A 16,882-nucleotide genomic window follows, 5' to 3' on the forward strand; every position below is an offset into this window, starting at 1 on the left:
CCCTGGCCTTGGCTGCTGCGTGGCCAGAGCCCACTGCTGGGGCAGGACCGCGCCGAGGAAGGCGAGGGTTGTAAGGACATTCCTGATTCGCTTTCGTTTGGGGAAAAAGGGCCTCTTTTTTTGGTTGTTGTTAATCCTCACCCCGAGGATACTTTTCCACTGATTTCTTTTTTTTACGGAGTGGAAAGGAGGGAGGGAAGAGAGGGGGAGGGGATAAAGAGAGCAACCTGGGTTGGTTGCCTCTGAGGCCAGGATGGGCCCTTCAACCCTTCAATCAAGGTACGTGCCCTCGACTGGGAACCCAACCTGTGACCCTTCCGTGTGCTGGTCTCTAACCACTGAGCTCACCAGCCAGGGCAAGGACCTTTTTTAAAATCCATATGTGACGCTTGAAAAAAACCTGTCAGGTCCTGGGTCCCCTTCACACCTGCCCCTGGGGGTGGGGGGTGGGTGGCCAGCCTCTGCCCTGTCCTGCTGTCCTGCTCCTCTGTGTGTCCACCCCCAAAGTCCCTTGCTGCCCATCCCTGCCACCCAGCCTCTCCCCACACGCCGTGGGCCACCCCCTCAGCCCCCTCAGAGCCAGCCCTGCCCTCCAAATACCTCATCACCATCCGGGTCTGAATAGTGGGTGGGGTCAGGACTCCGCAGCCTGGCACAGAGACCCTCCACGGACTCCCCTGTGCCCAGCACATCCTGGGGAGGCTTCCAGAATGAGCCACCCACTTCCCCAAGGGAGGGGCCACTGTCCAGCTGGCTTTCCCATCCTCCTCCCCAGAATGGCCAGGCCCTGGCGCAGGGAGGGACCCTCCTGTCCTGAGGACGTGCCTCCACCGCCCCTCATGGGGGCAGCCAAGACCAGGGGCCTGGAAGGCAGCTCTGCCCCAGGAACCCAAGAAAGTATCCGCAGGGCACTGGGGCGCTGGGCCGGGTCATGAGGCCTGTGATGGCGCCGCCGCCGAGCAGCTTAACCTCAGGCCCCGTGCAGAGGCCGGTGCGGCCAGTAGGTGGCGCTGTGCTGCCTGCAATCGCGGGGACAGGAGGGCCCTCTCTGACCCGCAGACCTCACCTGTCCTTCCAGCCCCTACACCTGCACGCAGCGCAGCGCTCCGCAGCGGCTAGGCCGCTAGGGCAACCAGCCAGCGCTTAGAAACCGGAGGACGAGGCCCTTCGCTTACCTGCGATTCGGATGACTGCCCGCTCAGCTGGGTCCAGGACGCTGCCATTGCCGGCCGAGCCGCCTCCGCTGCGCCGGCTCCGCTGCGTCTTGCCCAGGTTCCAGGGCAGGGTGTCCCCGGGGCTGGGGGAGCCGCTGCCTCCGTTGGAGGAGCCATCCTCGGCCGCTGTCCGCACCTCAAGGTCCTCCCCCGACATGGCCTGCTGGAGAGGGAGCAGGAGGGGGTCACACTGGGGGGACTGCACACCGACCCAGCACCTTCTAAACCTAGACACTGGCCCCACCCCATCCACCCTATCACCTGGACACGGACCCCCCCCCCCGTGTCCCACCTCATCACACACTGACCCCCACCTTCTCCACCCACCTCAGCTGGCCCCACCCCCTCCAGCTCATCCCTCGGACACCACACAGTGACCCCTCCCAAGCACTGACCTCACTGCCTCCAGGCCATCACTAGGACAGTGCCTCCCCCCACTGCTGCCCCCCCTCCTCTTAGTCACCCAAACGCTGACTCCTCTTTGCTGTCCCCCAGGAGCTCACACATCAGAGGACACTGACCCCTACCCTTGACCCTGACCAACGGCAGGGGAGGGGTAATTACCTCCACTTGGACACTGACCCCACCCTCCACCGCATCACTCAGACACCCGCCACCCCACGCCCACAACCAACCCCACACCTGGCCCCCGTCTCCTTTAATCCTCTGACCACCAGGAAAACCAGGCCATCAGGAAGCACTGACCGCAGCCCCTCCCCTCCAGGCCCGACCCCATCCCCTGGACAATGGCGCTGTACCTCCAAGCTGTCTCCGCCTCTAAGACTCCCCAAGGCCCCACCGCCAGCCCCGCACGCGTCTCCGCAGTGAACTCCTATAAATAGCCCGAGCCGCAGCGGCGTGGGCCCGGGAGCTGGCTGCGGGCTGCGGCAGGGCTGGGAGGGAGCCGGGCCCCCGCTCAGCGCCCACCCGAGCACGCACACCCGCACCCGCACCGCCGGCGCTGCCCGAGCGCACGCACACCCACGCGTGCACACTCCAGCTCTCCGTCCCCAAGAGCGCTGGCGTGCGAGGGGTGAATGGAGCTCTGTTCCCGCGGGGGTGGGGTGGCGTGGGGGCACAATGTGGGCTCTGTGCCGCGGCCCTCGGGCTAAGGTATGGGGAGGAGACAGGGGCACCCAGGGGGCCACTCCGCCCCGCCTCTCCCAGCTCCTCCACCGGCCGCCTGAGCTCCAGCCCCCGCCCGCGCCCCTGGGTCAGCCGAGCCTCCCCAACAATCTTTCCTGTCCACACCCTGGGCACCGCCCGACCAGTTCCGCAGTCTCGGGGTGCAGAGGTGGAGTCCTCCCGAGGGAGGACGGGCCGCCACGTAGCCCCTAGTTCCGGGACGTAGCCCCTAGTTCTGAGGCCGGAGAGCCCCCACCACACCCCGAGGCTCCCGTGAGCCGCGCGCCTCTCCATCGGACCCGGTCATACGTGCCTGGTGGCTCAGCTCAGCGAGGCTCGGCCGCCGCAGCCAGACTGCTGGACCCGGAGAGTCCCGGAGGCGGCGCGGGCGGGGCGAGCCCGGAGCCCCGCCCAGGCTCCCAACCGAAAGCCGCCTGAGCAATGGGGCGCCCGAGTGCGCGCGGGGCCGGGAGCCCACGGAGGCGGTGGGACTGGAACACGAGTGCGGCTCGGCCTGGGCGGAGCCCCTGTCGCCAGGCACGGCCCCCTCCCCGCGCACACGGGTGGGCCGGTCCGCAAGGAGACGTTGCTGGGGCGCGTGCGTGACACTAAGGCGACGTGGGGTGCGCGCCCTGGACCGCCCCAGAGGAGCAGCGGGCTCTGCCCCCGCCCCCCACCTCCGCCCCTGCCCCTCACCACGCGGAGGTCCCGCCCACCTTTCCACTGGGGTCGGACGGACTAGTTGCTCCAGCAGGTCCCTCTGCCTGGTTCCACGTTTATTCAAATAACAGAGTCGCGCTTAAGAGAGGTGTGGCCTCGGCGGAGGGTGTGGGCCGTCAGCCCTCCTCCTGGGCTCTGCTGACCCCTGGTGGCTGGGCGCGCCCCTGAGGGGACCCCGCCCCAGCCCTCCGCGCTGCTCCCCGTGTTCCCGCACCTCGACAGGAGGCAGGGGCGGTTCCGGCAGCAGATCCGTAAGGCTGTGTGCAGCTGGGGCCTGGGGAGAGCAGGAGGCCAGCCGAGCGGGACAGAGCCGAGCGGGGACCGCTGGAGTTAGGAGTCCGGGGAGTGGCCCGAGGGCCCAGAGGGGTCCTGAAGGGGAACCCCGGGTATGCGCTCGCACGTGATGAGGTGGGTGGGCAGCGCCTGGGTGTCGTGAAAGATGACAAAGATGCTGGGCTGGCGGAGGCAGTCCACGGCGCTGTCGTAACGCAGGAGCCCGTGGCCCGGGGCGCGAAGAGGGGGCGCCCGCAGCTGGCGATGGCCCTGCCCGTAGTCCCCGGTCAGCACCCGCGCCACAAACACTGCCTTGTGGCCCTCGGCGTCCGGGGGCGAGTAGCGGTCTTGCACGGAGAGGGAGGCGCGCTTGGCGAAGTACACTCCTTGCCCGTAGAGCGTGCCTGCGGGCCAGAGGGCTGGGGTCAGGGCCCCCGGGGGACAGAGTCCGCGCCCCGCGCCCCCAGGCTTCCCCGGCTCACCATTGCGGCCGCAGAAGCTGCGGTTGAAGCCGTAGGCACAGATTTCGGGGACAGCGGGCACCGACGTGCCGTGGTACAGGACGTGCTCCACCGGCCGCTGCTCGCAGCGCTGCTCCAGGCGCTCTCGGTGCAGCTCGTACTGTTGCTGCAGCAGCGGGTGCAGCACACGCTCCACCTGCCAGGCGGCCACAGGGTTAGTTGGAGACCCGCCCCACCCTCTGGGCCAAAGGGACAGCGCTGGGGTGGGAAACCAGGAGCCCTGTGTTGGCCAGGCCAGCGTGACTCAGGGGAGGAGCCTGGACCTGTGAACCAGAAGGTCCCGGTTCAATTCCGTCAGGGCACACGCCCGGGTTGTGGGCTCGATCCCCAATGTGGAGCGTGCAGGAGGCAACGGATCCATGAGTCTCTCTCATCATTGATGTTTCTGTCTCTCTCTTCCTCTCTTTTCCTCACTGAAGTCAATAAAAACATATATATATGAGCCCTGTGTTGGAGGAGGTCACAGTCTGGGGAGACCGCAGGGCCAACCTTCCAGGAGGCCCTACCACTCACCAGCTCTGGGCACCAGACAGGCCTCTGCAGAAAGGAGCTGAGCCAGGTACCTCCCCTGCACCAGGACTTCACCCCCAACACCAAGGGACACCCCTGGGCCTTGCGGTGCTGGGAAGACCAGGCAACCAGTCACACCGCCAGCCATGGACGAGCTGCAGGGACCCACACAGTTTCTAAGGAAATTCTAACAGTCTCTGCAGGGCGAGGCGAAAGATAGCATATCCACAAAACAAAGCTAGCAAATGTGAAAAGAAGTACTCTGAAAATTAGCGAGTTCTTACATTAAGAATGGAATTGAACTATTATTACCTGAAAAAGAAATTTTTTGATCCTCACCCGAGGATATTTTTTTTTTTTTAGAGAGAGTGGAAGAGAGAGGGAAAGACAGAGAGAAGCATCGATGTGAGAGAAACACGTCGATTGGTTGCCTCCTGCACACACCCGGGTCTGCAACCCAAGGTATGTGGGCTTGACCGGAATTGAACCCAGGACCCTTTGGTCCGCAGGCCGACGCTCTATCCACACAGCCAAATCGGCTCGGGCTGAAAAACAATTTTTAAAAAACTCTTTTAAAGAATGAAATTGCTAAACGAAATCTAGCGGGGAGGCCAGATAGTAATCAGATCCTGGAGCTAGAGTTAAGGAGGGACTCCAAGTGCAGAGCTGAAGAAAAGAGTGGAAACTGTGAGAGAACCCTGAGGGAGGAGGCTGAGGCCCGTGCGAAGGGATCTGCACAGGAAGAGGACAGCCGGTGACAGGAGCACGGGAGGTACGGACGCAGTGTCCCCGCGCTGGAGGTGGCGTCTCCAGGTGGGAGGGACCCATGAGCTGGAGGTGGCGTCTCCAGTGGGGAAGGACACGTCCCTGCCAGAAACTGTCAACCTTCAAAGCGAAAGACCACTCATGCCCACACACACACACCAACGTCAACGCACGAACAGAAAAAGTCCCGCATCCTCACATGGGCGTCTCCCCGCTGATACCGGGCGCTAAGAAACTAGAGAGATTTTTTTTTAAACTTTCCAAGAGCAAACATTTTTAAAGAAAAAGAGTAATGTTTTTCCAAGATTCCTGGAAAGAAGACATATTCTGATCCCGAACACTATATGCAGCTACGCTGTTAATGGTGAGGACAAAATCAGGACACGTTAACATAGGCAAGAACCAGCGGCGCTCATTTAAGTGAACAGAAATGTTTAAAAAAACCACAAATGCAACTTTTGTTTGAAAGAGAATACTTGGGATCAATATCAAATTATAGTTGCAAATTACCTCTCATCGTAAAAGGCAAACAAAATTTAAAAGTTCAAGATGGTTACTACCAGGCCCTGGCTGGGTAGCTCAGTTGGTTAGAGAATCATCCAATCCACCAAGGTTATGGGTTCAATCCCCCCCCAACCCCAATCAGGGCACATACAAGAATCAACCAATAAATGCATGAACAAGTGGAACAACAAACCAAGGTCCCTCTCTCTTCCTCTGTCTCTCTCAAAATTAATTTAAAAAAAGAAAGATGGTTAGTACCCACTCACGGAGATGCTTCTACTGAACAGAAAACAAGATTTGTGCAAGAGGGCCGCCAGGAGCACAAGGAGCGACCCAGCGCCAAGCACAGCACAGAAAGGAACGGAGAGCGCGAGGAAAGCGAAGAGCCGCCCGTCCTCGAACCCTGGCGCATCCTCTCTCACACAATCCTGTTTTCATCACTAGGATGCATTTCTCCACACGCTCTATGGCTCAATGGTAAAGATATTTTCCATTATCTCTGTATCCATCAGCCTGCAGCCCAAGGATGGGGCTTTGTGATGGTTGCAGAATAGACGACGAAGCTCATTTGTCGACCTTGAAGACAGAATAAAGATGATGTGTCCGACCACACTGTGCGGTGGACGACGGAGGAGGTGAGGGCGGGAAGGGGGGCGAGAAACAGTTTCCCAAGTGAAGTGGGGGAGCGGGGCCGGGGGAAGAGACTCAGGTGTACCCTCCAGAGTGACCCAGGCGGTGCCTGGGAGACGCACGTGCACGTAACTGACCACACGTGCAGGGAGCCAGGGACTTAGCTGCAAGTGTGTCCCTCCCCTCCGCACGCGCAGAAGGGACAGCTGCCAGGTGCAGAAGTGGAGGAAATGTACTTGGTCCGAAGGTTAGCGGTCATCTCCAAGAAAGCAGTGGTGGCAGGTGGTGGCGACTGACAGGGCGGGTCTGGGGAAGCCCAGAGGTCCTGTCTCTCTGACCGGCTCCAGGTCGTCCAGGTGCTGGGTCCACCCACACTTTGTGCATCGAGAGTCGAGAGCACCTGGCTGGCATCACTGGCGCATGGGCCCAGCTCTCGCTGTCTCTCGCTTCTCGCCCTCCGTGAGCCTGCCCATGAGCACTCAGCCCTGCCCTCTGCTCCAGCTACTCCTCCCCCTCCTTCCTCCCATCACCAGCTCCTTCTCAGACTGGATCCTGTCCTCACCGCCGAGTCACCCTCCTCCCCCAGCCCAGCTCAGCTCCAGCCCTGCCTTCACCCTCACTGCCAGCTGACCAGCCCGGCAGAGCCTCCTCCTGCCCTTCCTTCTGGCCATGCAGATGCCCTGGGCCTCGCCACACTGCAACACCCGCCCCTCCCCAGCCCTTCCTCAGCCTCTTCTCCCTGCGCTCCTGGGGTTTCTCTCTGGCTCCCACGGGGGTCCCAGCCTTTTGTGAGGCGCACCCACGCTCAGAGATGCCTCAGTTAGCAAGTGACCCGACAGGAGGAGGCGGCGGCCCTGCAGCCAGCCCTCTTCTCTTTTTGTTTGGTTACTCCGCACTTGACCGGATATTTTCCCATTGATTGTTAGGGAGAGAGGAAGAGAGAGGGAATGACAGAGAGAAACATCGATGTGAGAGAAACACATCGATGGATTGCTTCCTGCACATGCCCTGACCAGGGCCCAGGCCGGGGAGGAGCCTGCAACAAAGACATGTGCCCTTGACCGCAATCGAACCCGGGACCCTTTGGTCCGCCGGCCGATGCTCTATCCGCTGGGCCACACCGGCCAGTCCAGCCAGCCCTCTTCTTGCTGGAGCGACTGAGAGAGACAGAAGAGACCCGGACAGCACGGGCACTCTCTGTGGAGTGAGTAATCCTTGCAGGAGCCACAAGATGGCATCGCTGGTGTAGCTGGCAACGCAGGGCCCTGCTCAAGCCTGTCAGGTCTGGGACATGGCCTCCCGCCACCTCTACGCCCTTGTCTGCCCCAACCCAGACTCTGTGAACGGCCTCTGGGCAGGGAATGGTCTGGGAGCCGGTGCTCTTCCCTCCTCCAACAGCTCCCAGCCTGCCCCCCGCCGGGCTCCGGGCCAGCTGACCCTGACAGGCAAAAACGACAGCCCACAGGCTCTGCAAGGCGAAAACGGTGCCAGGAGCCAGGAGGCCACGGGCTGACAAGACCAGAACTAGACTCACCCGGACGATGCGGATCCTGCTGTGGGCAGAGTCCAGAGTGTCATAGAAGGTCTGCACCACCTCCTGGAACTCAGGGCTGTCCTCAGCCAGACACTCCAGCCTGCCCCAGGGCCCCTTCGGCCTCTGCTGTGGCCCTGACACACGGGGAGAAAGAAGGTCTGGGCCATGCCCGGGGCACGGGTGGGTTCAGGGAGCTAGCCCACCCCACCCTCCCCTGTCCCAGGTGCAGACTCACCGGTGGGGCTCGAAGCCTCCAAAGGATAGGTCACACTCTGACCCCAGGGGCCAGCCAGTAGTGCCCTTAAGTGGCGGGCTGCACGGGTGGGCTGGGCCCCAAAGCCACGGAGGACAGCGCGGTCATCGTGAAGGGCCACGCTCACACCGTGGCGCCGCTCCAGGCGGGCAAGCAGCTCTGCGGGCAGCGTGTGACCCCGGAGCCCCACTGTCTCCACCCGGAGGTGCGCCTCCAGGGCAGCCCCGAGTGCCCGGTCCAGCTCGTCCATGTCCTGCTCAAAGGCCACATGCACCACCAGCTGGGCTTGGCCACCAGGCCCCCCACCCAGGAACTCCTCCTCGGCCTCCAGGGGGGTCGGCTCCAGCAGGGAGAGGGCCAGCGCCCGCTGCAACGCAGCAGCTTCCTCCTGCTCAGCCTCTTGGCCCTGTGGCCCCAGGGACCGGTGGAGAGCCAGCTGCAGCGCCGCCTCCTCCTCCAGGTGCTCGGGGCCTCCGGTGCTGGGGGCCACAGGCTCCTCCTCTGGCTGCTCCTCCTCTGGCTGCTCCTCCGGTTCCTCCTCCCCAGGCTCCAGGGGCAGCCAGTCCTCCCTTTCCAGGCCCTCCAGAGTGGCCAGTAGCTCTCGGACCTCCTCTGGGGACAGGGAGAGGCACTGGGTGAGGGGTCCAGCCCAGCCAAGGTGGGGCTGAAGGGTAGGATGCGTCGGGGAATAGGTGAAAATGAGGGGCTCAGGGGATATGGAGTCACAAGACAGGTGGGTGTGCAAAGCAAGGCAGAGGGCCAGGTCAAGAAAGGGCCACAGGACGTGCTGGTGTCCCAGGGAGCCCTACCGAGGCTCAGGTTCTCCGGGTCTCTGCCTGTCCTGTCCAGGGGCCACGGAGTGTGGGCTTGGCCAGGGAGGGCCTGGAGGGCCTCAGTGGGGTCCACCTGTCAGGAGAGAACTTCAGAGTCCACGGGCCCTCACCCCTCCCTGGCCTCTGAGCAGGGGTGGAGGCGGTGCCGGGCTGAGGAGTGAGGAAGGGGAGGGACAGGCGCAGGCTCCAACGCTACCTCTGCGGGGTCTGTGTCCAGGGCGTCCCCGGCCAGGCGCTCCGTCCCGAAGACGCACTGGAACTGAGCCTCCAGCTCCCGGAGCAGGTGCTGCCCCTCAGGGCCCCGCAGGAACCTGGCACTGCCCGGGAGCCTCAGGCTCAGCACGTGGTAGCTGATGCTGCCCAGCAGGCTCTGCAGAAACTCCTCCGCTGCCTGGCAGGGGGCCAGGGCTCCACAGAGCTGCAGGACGCGAGGGGTGAGGGGGCAGCTCTCAGGTTCAGGGCACCAGAAAGGACCCTAGAGCTGCAGGGGGAGAGGGGGCCAAAGGCGAGGACTCGGCCAAGGTCACTCACTCGAAAGCCGGTCATATCTGATTCCTCAAGTGGGAAGAGGGCGACATCTCCCAGGCCAGCAAGAAGGTCCTCATAATAGAGCTGCATGAAGCGCATGGTGCCCGGCTCCATCGACAGCACCATCTCCACCAGCCCCTCCTGCTCCGGGGGCGCCCCAGGCTCCAGGCTCCCTGATCCCACCTGCTCTGGAGGCCCCAGGGCATTCTCCACTGAGCCCACGGGGCCTGGGGACTCTGCAGGCCTTGAGCTGACCGGCTCTGCCTGCCCTGAGGACCCCGGGAGCCCCAGGCTCTCTAGCCCCCGCTGGTCCGAGGACCCCACGGGCCCCGAGCTGACTGGTGCAGCCTGCCCCAGAGACCCGATGGGCTCTGTCCTTAAAGGGGCTCCTGATTGGCCTGGTGCCTCCTTAGAGCCCAAGGTCACAGTCCCCACACCCTCCAGTGCCCTCGCTGGCTCTCCAGCCTCCAGAAAGGCATGCTCAGTGGCCCCAGACCCCAACTTGGCCGAGTGGTCCCCTCCACTGGCGTCCGCAGCAAGCTCCTCGGGCTCTAGGACGTCGTAGTGGGGGACCAGGTTCAGCTCCGAGCCCTGTAGCCGGTGGTCCTGCTGCAGCACCCGCTCGGCCACTTGAGGGAAGGGAGAGGATGGGGGGCCCGTTAGCGGTCCGAGGGCTGAGAGGGGTGGGCGGGTGAGCCTAGCCCCACTCACCCTGCCACTGCTGGAAGGAGACCACGGTGCCCAGGGGCCCTGGCAGGCTGCGCAGGCCCACCAGGGGGCCCCCGCCACTCCGGCGCTCGTTCTCCAGGTACAGCTGCAGCAGCAGCAGGTCCACGGGGGTAGTGCCCCCCACCACGCGCACCGCTCGGGCCTGGGGCACCTGCGCCAGCGATACCTGGGCCCCCTCCAGGTCCAGGGCCCGCGCCTGCTCCTCCAGCACACGGACTTCTGTGGGGAAGGTGCAAGTTAGCTCAGCGCATCCCCCCAACAGGCAACCTCCCCATCCCGTCTCTCACCTGCCTCTGAGAGGGGCTTCGGCAGCTGGACCAGGGCCCGGTCTGGTCGGGGACTGGCCAGGGCACGGCAGGGCTGCTCCGGGTGCCCCGCGGCACGCAGCAGGGCCTGGACATGCTGCTCCAGGCGCTGGGGTGCGGTGCCAGGGGGCAGTCCTTGGAGCAGCAGGCGGGCAGGCGCGCGGGGTGGGGCCGGCCGCAGGCTCAGCCGGGTGCCCTGCAGCAGGTGCTCCTTCTGGGCCAGGACCCGAGCTGCGTCTGTGGGCAGGGCGGGGCGGGTGTCAGGGCTGGTGGCCCAGGGTGCCCAGGCCGCCCTTTCCATCAGCCCCCTCACCTGCCGCCTCCTGAAAAGTGAGCACGCCTCCGTGGCCAAGCCTCTGCCAGCTCAGCACAGGGCCCCCCCCAGAGCGTCGGTGGTTCTCAAAGTAGAGTGTGAGCAGCTCATCCGGGATGTCGGGGGGCAGCCCGCTGAGCTCCACTGCCGGTCCCCCCTCCTCTGCCTCTGCCATCGCTACCCTGGACGGGGACCAGCGGGTAGGGTAGCCGCCCCACAGTCCAACCCCACCCCTTCCAACCCCCACCAGCTCCCCTTGCCCCCACAGCCTTCCCGGCACCCCCTTCATCATGGGCAACCCACACCCTCACTTACACGGGTGGCTGCTGGGGCCGCCCCAAGCCTGCTGTGCAGGCAGAAGTCCTGGTCCAGGAAACAAAAGTGAAACTGTCTGAGGGGAGGAGGAAGGGAGGGGCCTGCAGCCGGGCTGGGTGTCTGCCTCCTGCAGGCAAGTCCTCAGGCAGCACCTACCCCCCCCCCCCCTCAGTCTGAAAAGCCCCAGGGGGTGTGGGCTGGGCATGACCACTCCGCCCAGCCACCAGCCCCATTGTCCCACCTGCCACTGACAGGCAGGGTAGGGGGCGTGACCCCTACTGTCCTCCACTCCCATTGGCCTCTCTCTGTGAACCTTCAAATGGCCAATCACCCTTCCTACTAAGTCCACCAGGGGGCACTGGTCACTGCCCCGACTCAGGGACCTCAGCCTGTGTTCCCCTCCCCCACAGCCTGAGCCGGTGGGTCCCGGGCATGCCCCCAGCTCAGGCTGGCTTTCAACTCCCCGCGCCCCCCCCCCCCCTCCCCGCAGCCTCCCCAAACCAGCTCCTCGCCCTTTACACCCTGCAGGTGGCGGGGCCTCACACTAATGCATGTTGAGGGTGAGCAGCTCCCACCCTTGACCTACAAGTGCTCCCCAGCACAGCCTTCCTCTGCCTCCTCAACTCCCTCCTCTGGCTCTCTCCCTGTCTGTGCACCTGCCCAGTCTTCCCATCTTCCACCGTCATTGTTGTCATCACGGCCAAGCCCCGAAGGTGCAGCGAATCCTCGTCACAGAAAGGGAGATGGGGGTGCAGACAGGGCCCGCGGCAGTGCCCACACCCCGGCTTCACCTTGAGAATCCAACTCCCTCTCGCAACAGAGCCCTGCCCCCCACCCCCCTTCCTCCGTTCCCTCCCAGCCTCTCAAAGAGGTGTGCTCCCAGCTGTGCGCTCCCTCCCGCCTCCCCTTTACCCATCAGCCTCCACCCCTGCTGCTCCTCCAGGGGACTGAGGACCTGTGCCACCTGCACGCCCAGCAGCACACCTGGCCTCTTGGCTGCCCCCACCCTGGTCTGAGCCTCCTCATCTCTCACTTGGATCTCTACACCCACCTTCTAAGGAACCTCCCTCTGCCACCCCCACCCACCGCACTTGTCCCTCCTCCAGGGAGCAGGCAGAGTGCGCCTCGGGAGGTGGCACCCACAGCTGCTGCAGCCTGGGGCATGAGAAAAGCCAGTCACTCACAGGAAAAACCAAAGTCCTTTGGGGGGCCTGCCAGGCCCTGCCTGATTGAGCCCCAGTTCCCTCTGTGGCCCCGTCCCCCCAAACTCCCCCCGCTCAGCCAGCCCCAGCCTGGTCCTGCACAACAGCAGACTGACCCACCTCTGTCCCTGCACTGGCCTTTCTCACAGAGCCACTGGCCACCCTTGCCCCCTACCCTGCTCTTAGTAGCAGATTTACCTGGAAGTTGGAAGTCTTTAAGGACCTTGTACAGGCCACTTCCAAGGCCCTGACCTCAACTTCATCGTTGTCGTTTTCTATTGTTTCCTAAATGGTAGGAGCTTTTAGTCCCGCCACGCACGAATGCCTCCCTGCGGGCTCTCTGTCTTCTCTCCTCGCAGAACGCGCCAGCTCCTAGCGCACTGGGTAACTCAGCCAGCCTGCTGCTCCCTGCGGCAGGCAGATCTCCGCCCGGGCAGCGGGCACTGGAGCAGCTCGTGTCACGGCCGGACGGTTGCAGGTCTAGGAGCCGGTTGTCACACTGGTGGCAGCTTGAAATCAGCCACGAGCACGTGCAAAAGGTGCACATCAGGGCTCGCCCTCGCTAGACCCAGGTGTCAACCACAGAACCAGCACATCAGGGCACAGGACAGAGCCTTTCCCAACCACTGCAGGGCCTGGGAGAGGCCAACCATCATGAGCCAGCATTGTCCAGGCCCCGGGCCCCGGGCGGAGAGGCTGCAGCAGGGGCGTCCCGGGGCGTCCCTGGCTGTGGCCGCCAGCACCCCCGCAGGACGGCCCTGGAGCTGAGGGGAGAGTGAAGGCTCGGCCCCTTAGCAGCGACCCGGGTGTGAGGACTGCAGCCTGTGGGACTGGAATGACTTGCTCTCCTAGGCCTCGGGTCTCGGGGAGGCTGGATGGAAGGGAAAGTGGCGTTTAGGGCCGGGAAGGGAGGGAGGGGGCCGGCGGCCTCGGGGTCCCGGGTTTGCGATGACATGTCAGCCCCGGACCCAGCTGGCCGGGCAGCGTCAGCCTGCGAGGTCCTCAGCCCCGCGGCCCAGACCACCTCTCGCTGGGACGCGGGTTCGAGCCTGGAGAGGAGGCGCGGCGGGTCCAGCCCACCCGAAGCCCCACGTTCGCCGCCAGGCCCCGCCCCCCGCCCCAGGCCCCGCCCCGCGCCGGCCCCGCCCCGTCACAAGGCCCCGCTGCGTCTTCTGAGCCGCAGGCGCAGGCCCAGCCGAGCGGGCTGCGGAGCGGCTGCGGGAACGGGTTCGGGCGCAGCGGCCATCGACCGCGCGGCCGCGCACCGGCCACCGTCCGCACCGACCTGCTGAGGCCCCGCGAGTGGTGAGTACCGGGCCCAGCCCCGCACCCAGGCCCCTCGCTGAGCCGCCGGCCGGCCGCCCCCGCCCCCGCGCGGACCCTGCGCAGCCAGCGGCGCCCCCGGGGGTCCGCCGGTCGGTCTGGCCGGGGCTCGCGACCCGTTTGGGACCGGGGTGGTGACGGGGGTCGGAGGCCCGCGGCCTGGAGCGGGAGGGAGGGCACGACGCGCTGCGGTGGCGGCGAGACCCGCGGCCTGAGGCCCCCCGACCCGGCAGGAAGGCCCACCCCGCCCTCGAGCAGGTTCCGTGGCCGCCGCCCCACCCGCTTCGCCCCCCCCCCCCCGCGCCCGCTTTGTTCCCCCGCACGGCCTCTGGTTGCTTCCATCCCCCACACACCCCCGCACCCCGCTGTCGCTGGCGTACCCCACTGGCAGGCACCCCGCCGCCGATCCGCCTGCTGCCCCCACCCGGGCGAGGGCCGGGCGGCCGCTCTCGGAGGGGTCAGCGCCCGCCCCGCGCAGATGGCTCGGGATTTTCTGGGATAGAAATAGCCGCCGCTCCCCCCGGAAAGCCGCTTACGGGAAGGGGTGCGGGGGGGGCGGCCGGACACACCCCCAGCTCCGGCCGCACCCTTCCCGGCTCCCGCGTCGGGAGAAGGCCTTCCAGTTGCTAAGAAAACTGGAGCCAGATCCCCGGGCGGACGGCCATCCCTGCCCCTGGAGTTGGTCTGGAGCGGCCTCTGGGCGGCAAGCCCTCGCCCCGCCACCCCCCGACCCTCCCGGGCCCAGGCCCCTCTGCGTGGCGCTCGGGACGGCCCAGAGGCAAAGGTCGCCGGTCCTCCCGGTTCTCCGGTTGCGGCAGCAGGTGGGGCCGCCCCAGGATTCGGGGGACAAGTCGCCCCAGGCTGACTGTTCTCTCTCTCTCCTCCAGGGGGAGCCACAGAACCGGAGGCCATGCCTCACGAGAAGAGTTTCTTGGTGTCTGGGGACAACTATCCTCCCCCCAACCCTGGATATCCCGGGGTGCCCCCGCCCCCCATGGCTCCTTACCCTGGGGCCCCGTACCCACCAGCCCAGTTCCAGCCTTCCCCCTACGCCCAGCCAGGGTATCCCCAGGGCCCCAGTTCCTACCCTCAAGGGGGTTACCCTCAGGCCCCCTACCCCCAAGCAGGTTACCCCCAGGGCCCCTACCCCCAGGGCCCCTACCCCCAAGGGGGCTACCCTCAGGGGCCATATCCACAGAGCCCCTTTCCCCCCAACCCCTACGGACAGCCGCAGGCCTTCCCGATCCAGGACTCTGGCTGTGAGTAGCACGGCGGGGGCTTGGGGAGGGCAGGGGCTCCAGGCACCCACAAGTGGCCCTGACCCGGCCCCCCTGCTCCCCAGCACCTCCGCATGGGACCTATCACGAGGAGGGACCCCCGTCCTACTATGACAACCAGGACTTCCCTGCCACCAACTGGGACGACAAGAGCATCCGCCAGGCTTTCATCCGGAAGGTGGGCCTCGCTCGGGCTGGGGTTGGGGGGCAGCGGCGCTGGGCAGGCTCTGAGTGGCTCCTTCCTCAGGTGTTCCTGGTGCTGACCGTGCAGCTGTCCGTGACTCTGTCCACCGTGGCCGTGTTCACGTTTGTCAAGGAAGTGAAGGGTTTCGTCCGGGAGAATGTCTGGACCTACTATGTTTCCTACGCCGTCTTCTTCATCTCCCTCATCGCCCTCAGCTGCTGTGGGGAATTCCGCCGAAAGCACCCCTGGAACCTCATTGCACTGGTAACTCCAGATCCTGAGCCCCTGGCCGCCAGGGCCCTGCCTCCCCGCCACACACACACACACACACACACGCACACTCCCACTGTTGCACTGAAGGGGGAGAGGGGTTGTGGCTGGAGCAGCCCTCACACGCAAGGCCACGTCTCCCCACAGTCGATCCTGACCATCAGCCTGTCCTACATGGTGGGCGTGATCGCCAGCTTCTACAACACCGAGGCGGTCATCATGGCTGTGGGCATCACCACCGTCGTCTGCTTCACGGTGGTCATCTTCTCCATGCAGGTGAGGGTCCTGGTGGGGGTCCCTCCGTGCCTGGGAGGGCTCCGGGGGGTGTGCTGCTGGCCGGGGGCCTGGCAGGGGGCACCAGGGCCTGCTGTCGCTGTCCCCACAGACCCGCTACGACTTCACCTCCTGCATGGGCGTGCTGCTGGTGAGCATGGTGGTGCTGGTCCTCTTCGCCATCCTCTGCATCTTCATCCGCAACCGCATCCTGGAGATCGTGTACGCCTCGCTGGGCGCGCTGCTCTTCACCTGCGTGAGTGAGGGGCCACCTGGGGCGGGCGCCGGGCTGGGGGGCGGGGGGGCGGGTCCCTCAGCACTGCACGCTGTCACCTCAGTTCCTGGCAGTGGACACCCAGCTGCTGTTGGGGAACAAGCAGCTGTCGCTGAGCCCGGAGGAGTACGTGTTCGCGGCGCTTAACCTGTACACGGACATCATCAACATCTTCTTGTTCATCCTCACCATCATCGGCCGCGCCAAGGAGTAGCCCGAGCCCTGCCACGCGGGGGGCCCCACGCGGGCAGTGTGGCTGGCGTGGCAGTGCCATCTGGACCTCCCCTCTCTCCCCCCGGATGCAGCCTGGGACAGAGGAAGCCCCTCTCCAACCCTCCTGTGTGTACACTGCAGATACTTCTGTTTGGACCCGCTGTGGCCAGCACGGCCCCTTCTAGCCCTCCCGCTCTGACCAAGGGCAGCGGGGCTAGGTTTCTGTGCCACCTCCTGCCCACTCACTGTTGCATGAGCCCTGTCTGCCAGCCCACCCCAGGGGGCAATACCAGGTCCCAGGGGAGAGGGATCGAGCCAAGAGGTGAGGGTGCACGTCCCCCCTCCTGTCCCAGCTCCCCGCCTGGCATCAAGTATCCCCTTCTCCCCACCCCCACCCCGGAGTGCTGCCCTCTGGGGCACCTGCAGGGTGAGGGTCTCATTCCTGTGCTGAGCCCTGAGGGCAGAGAGGATGGAATATTCCGGGGGAGAAGGAGGCCTTTCTCTCGCTCTGCTGTCTTTAAAATTCCAATAAATGGGACCCTCTGCTCTCTCTGTTCCTCTTGTCACTCTTCTCAGTGCCACTTCTTCCAGGAGGCGAGGAGGGGTTCTGGGCCTCCCCAGGGTGATGAAGGGGCAGGACCAGGCCTCGATGGTGGGGTTAGCTTGCAGCAGAGTGAATGGCAGTAGCTAATCCTTCCCCATCCACGCTCCCGCCTCCCTCCTCGCAATCTTCCCAGCCATGTCCTAAGGGAGGAGCCAGTGTTCCCAGGTGATGGACAGGACACTGAGGCTCC

At 65.0% G+C, this 16,882-nt stretch overlaps 2 protein-coding genes across 3 annotated transcripts; one reads left to right on the plus strand and one right to left on the minus strand.

Moving 5' to 3' along the window:
- Positions 1-3,094: 3,094 nt before the first annotated feature.
- On the minus strand, positions 3,095-12,877 carry PARP10 (poly(ADP-ribose) polymerase family member 10). Of its 2 annotated transcripts, XM_070392525.1 has the most exons (12): positions 12,473-12,877; positions 11,073-11,120; positions 10,758-10,939; positions 10,427-10,681; positions 10,122-10,358; positions 9,414-10,039; positions 9,079-9,300; positions 8,859-8,955; positions 8,032-8,661; positions 7,797-7,930; positions 3,815-3,989; positions 3,095-3,736 (listed from the first exon to the last, which is right to left on the minus strand). In XM_070392525.1, the coding sequence occupies exons 3-12, from the start codon at positions 10,930-10,932 to the stop codon at positions 3,390-3,392; spliced, it is 2,898 nt and encodes a 965-aa protein (XP_070248626.1). In that variant the 5' UTR covers positions 10,933-10,939; positions 11,073-11,120; positions 12,473-12,877; the 3' UTR covers positions 3,095-3,389. The 2 variants fall into 2 exon arrangements, with proteins under 2 accessions (XP_070248626.1, XP_070248625.1); XM_070392524.1 differs by lacking the exon at positions 12,473-12,877 and having other exon boundaries at positions 11,073-11,446.
- Positions 12,878-13,450: 573 nt separating this feature from the next.
- GRINA (glutamate ionotropic receptor NMDA type subunit associated protein 1) lies at positions 13,451-16,638 on the plus strand. Its single transcript, XM_070392527.1, has 7 exons — positions 13,451-13,579; positions 14,485-14,856; positions 14,940-15,052; positions 15,122-15,322; positions 15,476-15,604; positions 15,714-15,857; positions 15,940-16,638. The coding sequence occupies exons 2-7, from the start codon at positions 14,508-14,510 to the stop codon at positions 16,087-16,089; spliced, it is 1,086 nt and encodes a 361-aa protein (XP_070248628.1). The 5' UTR covers positions 13,451-13,579; positions 14,485-14,507; the 3' UTR covers positions 16,090-16,638.
- Positions 16,639-16,882: the final 244 nt, after the last annotated feature.

Source organism: Myotis yumanensis, unplaced genomic scaffold (genome assembly GCF_028538775.1).
Source record: "Myotis yumanensis isolate MYYU_CA2020_CCGP unplaced genomic scaffold, mMyoYum1.0.hap1 SCAF_15, whole genome shotgun sequence".
Taxonomy (NCBI): domain Eukaryota; kingdom Metazoa; phylum Chordata; class Mammalia; order Chiroptera; family Vespertilionidae; genus Myotis; species Myotis yumanensis.

What these genes read in the sequence shown, in the direction of transcription:
- PARP10 (XM_070392525.1), bottom strand. Translation starts at nt 10,932, where the DNA reads ATGGCAGAGGCAGAGGAGGGGGGACCGGCAGTGGAGCTCAGCGGGCTG. An exon ending in GGAGGCTTCGAGCCCCACCG is followed by an intron (nt 7,931 to 8,031) that starts GTGAGTCTGCAC and finishes CCCGTGTGTCAG; the next exon opens with GGCCACAGCAGAGGCCGAAG. An exon ending in CAGCTTCTGCGGCCGCAATG is followed by an intron (nt 3,737 to 3,814) that starts GTGAGCCGGGGA and finishes TCTGGCCCGCAG; the next exon opens with GCACGCTCTACGGGCAAGGA.
- GRINA (XM_070392527.1), top strand. Translation starts at nt 14,508, where the DNA reads ATGCCTCACGAGAAGAGTTTCTTGGTGTCTGGGGACAACTATCCTCCC. An exon ending in TGGTCATCTTCTCCATGCAG is followed by an intron (nt 15,605 to 15,713) that starts GTGAGGGTCCTG and finishes CTGTCCCCACAG; the next exon opens with ACCCGCTACGACTTCACCTC. An exon ending in GCGCGCTGCTCTTCACCTGC is followed by an intron (nt 15,858 to 15,939) that starts GTGAGTGAGGGG and finishes CTGTCACCTCAG; the next exon opens with TTCCTGGCAGTGGACACCCA.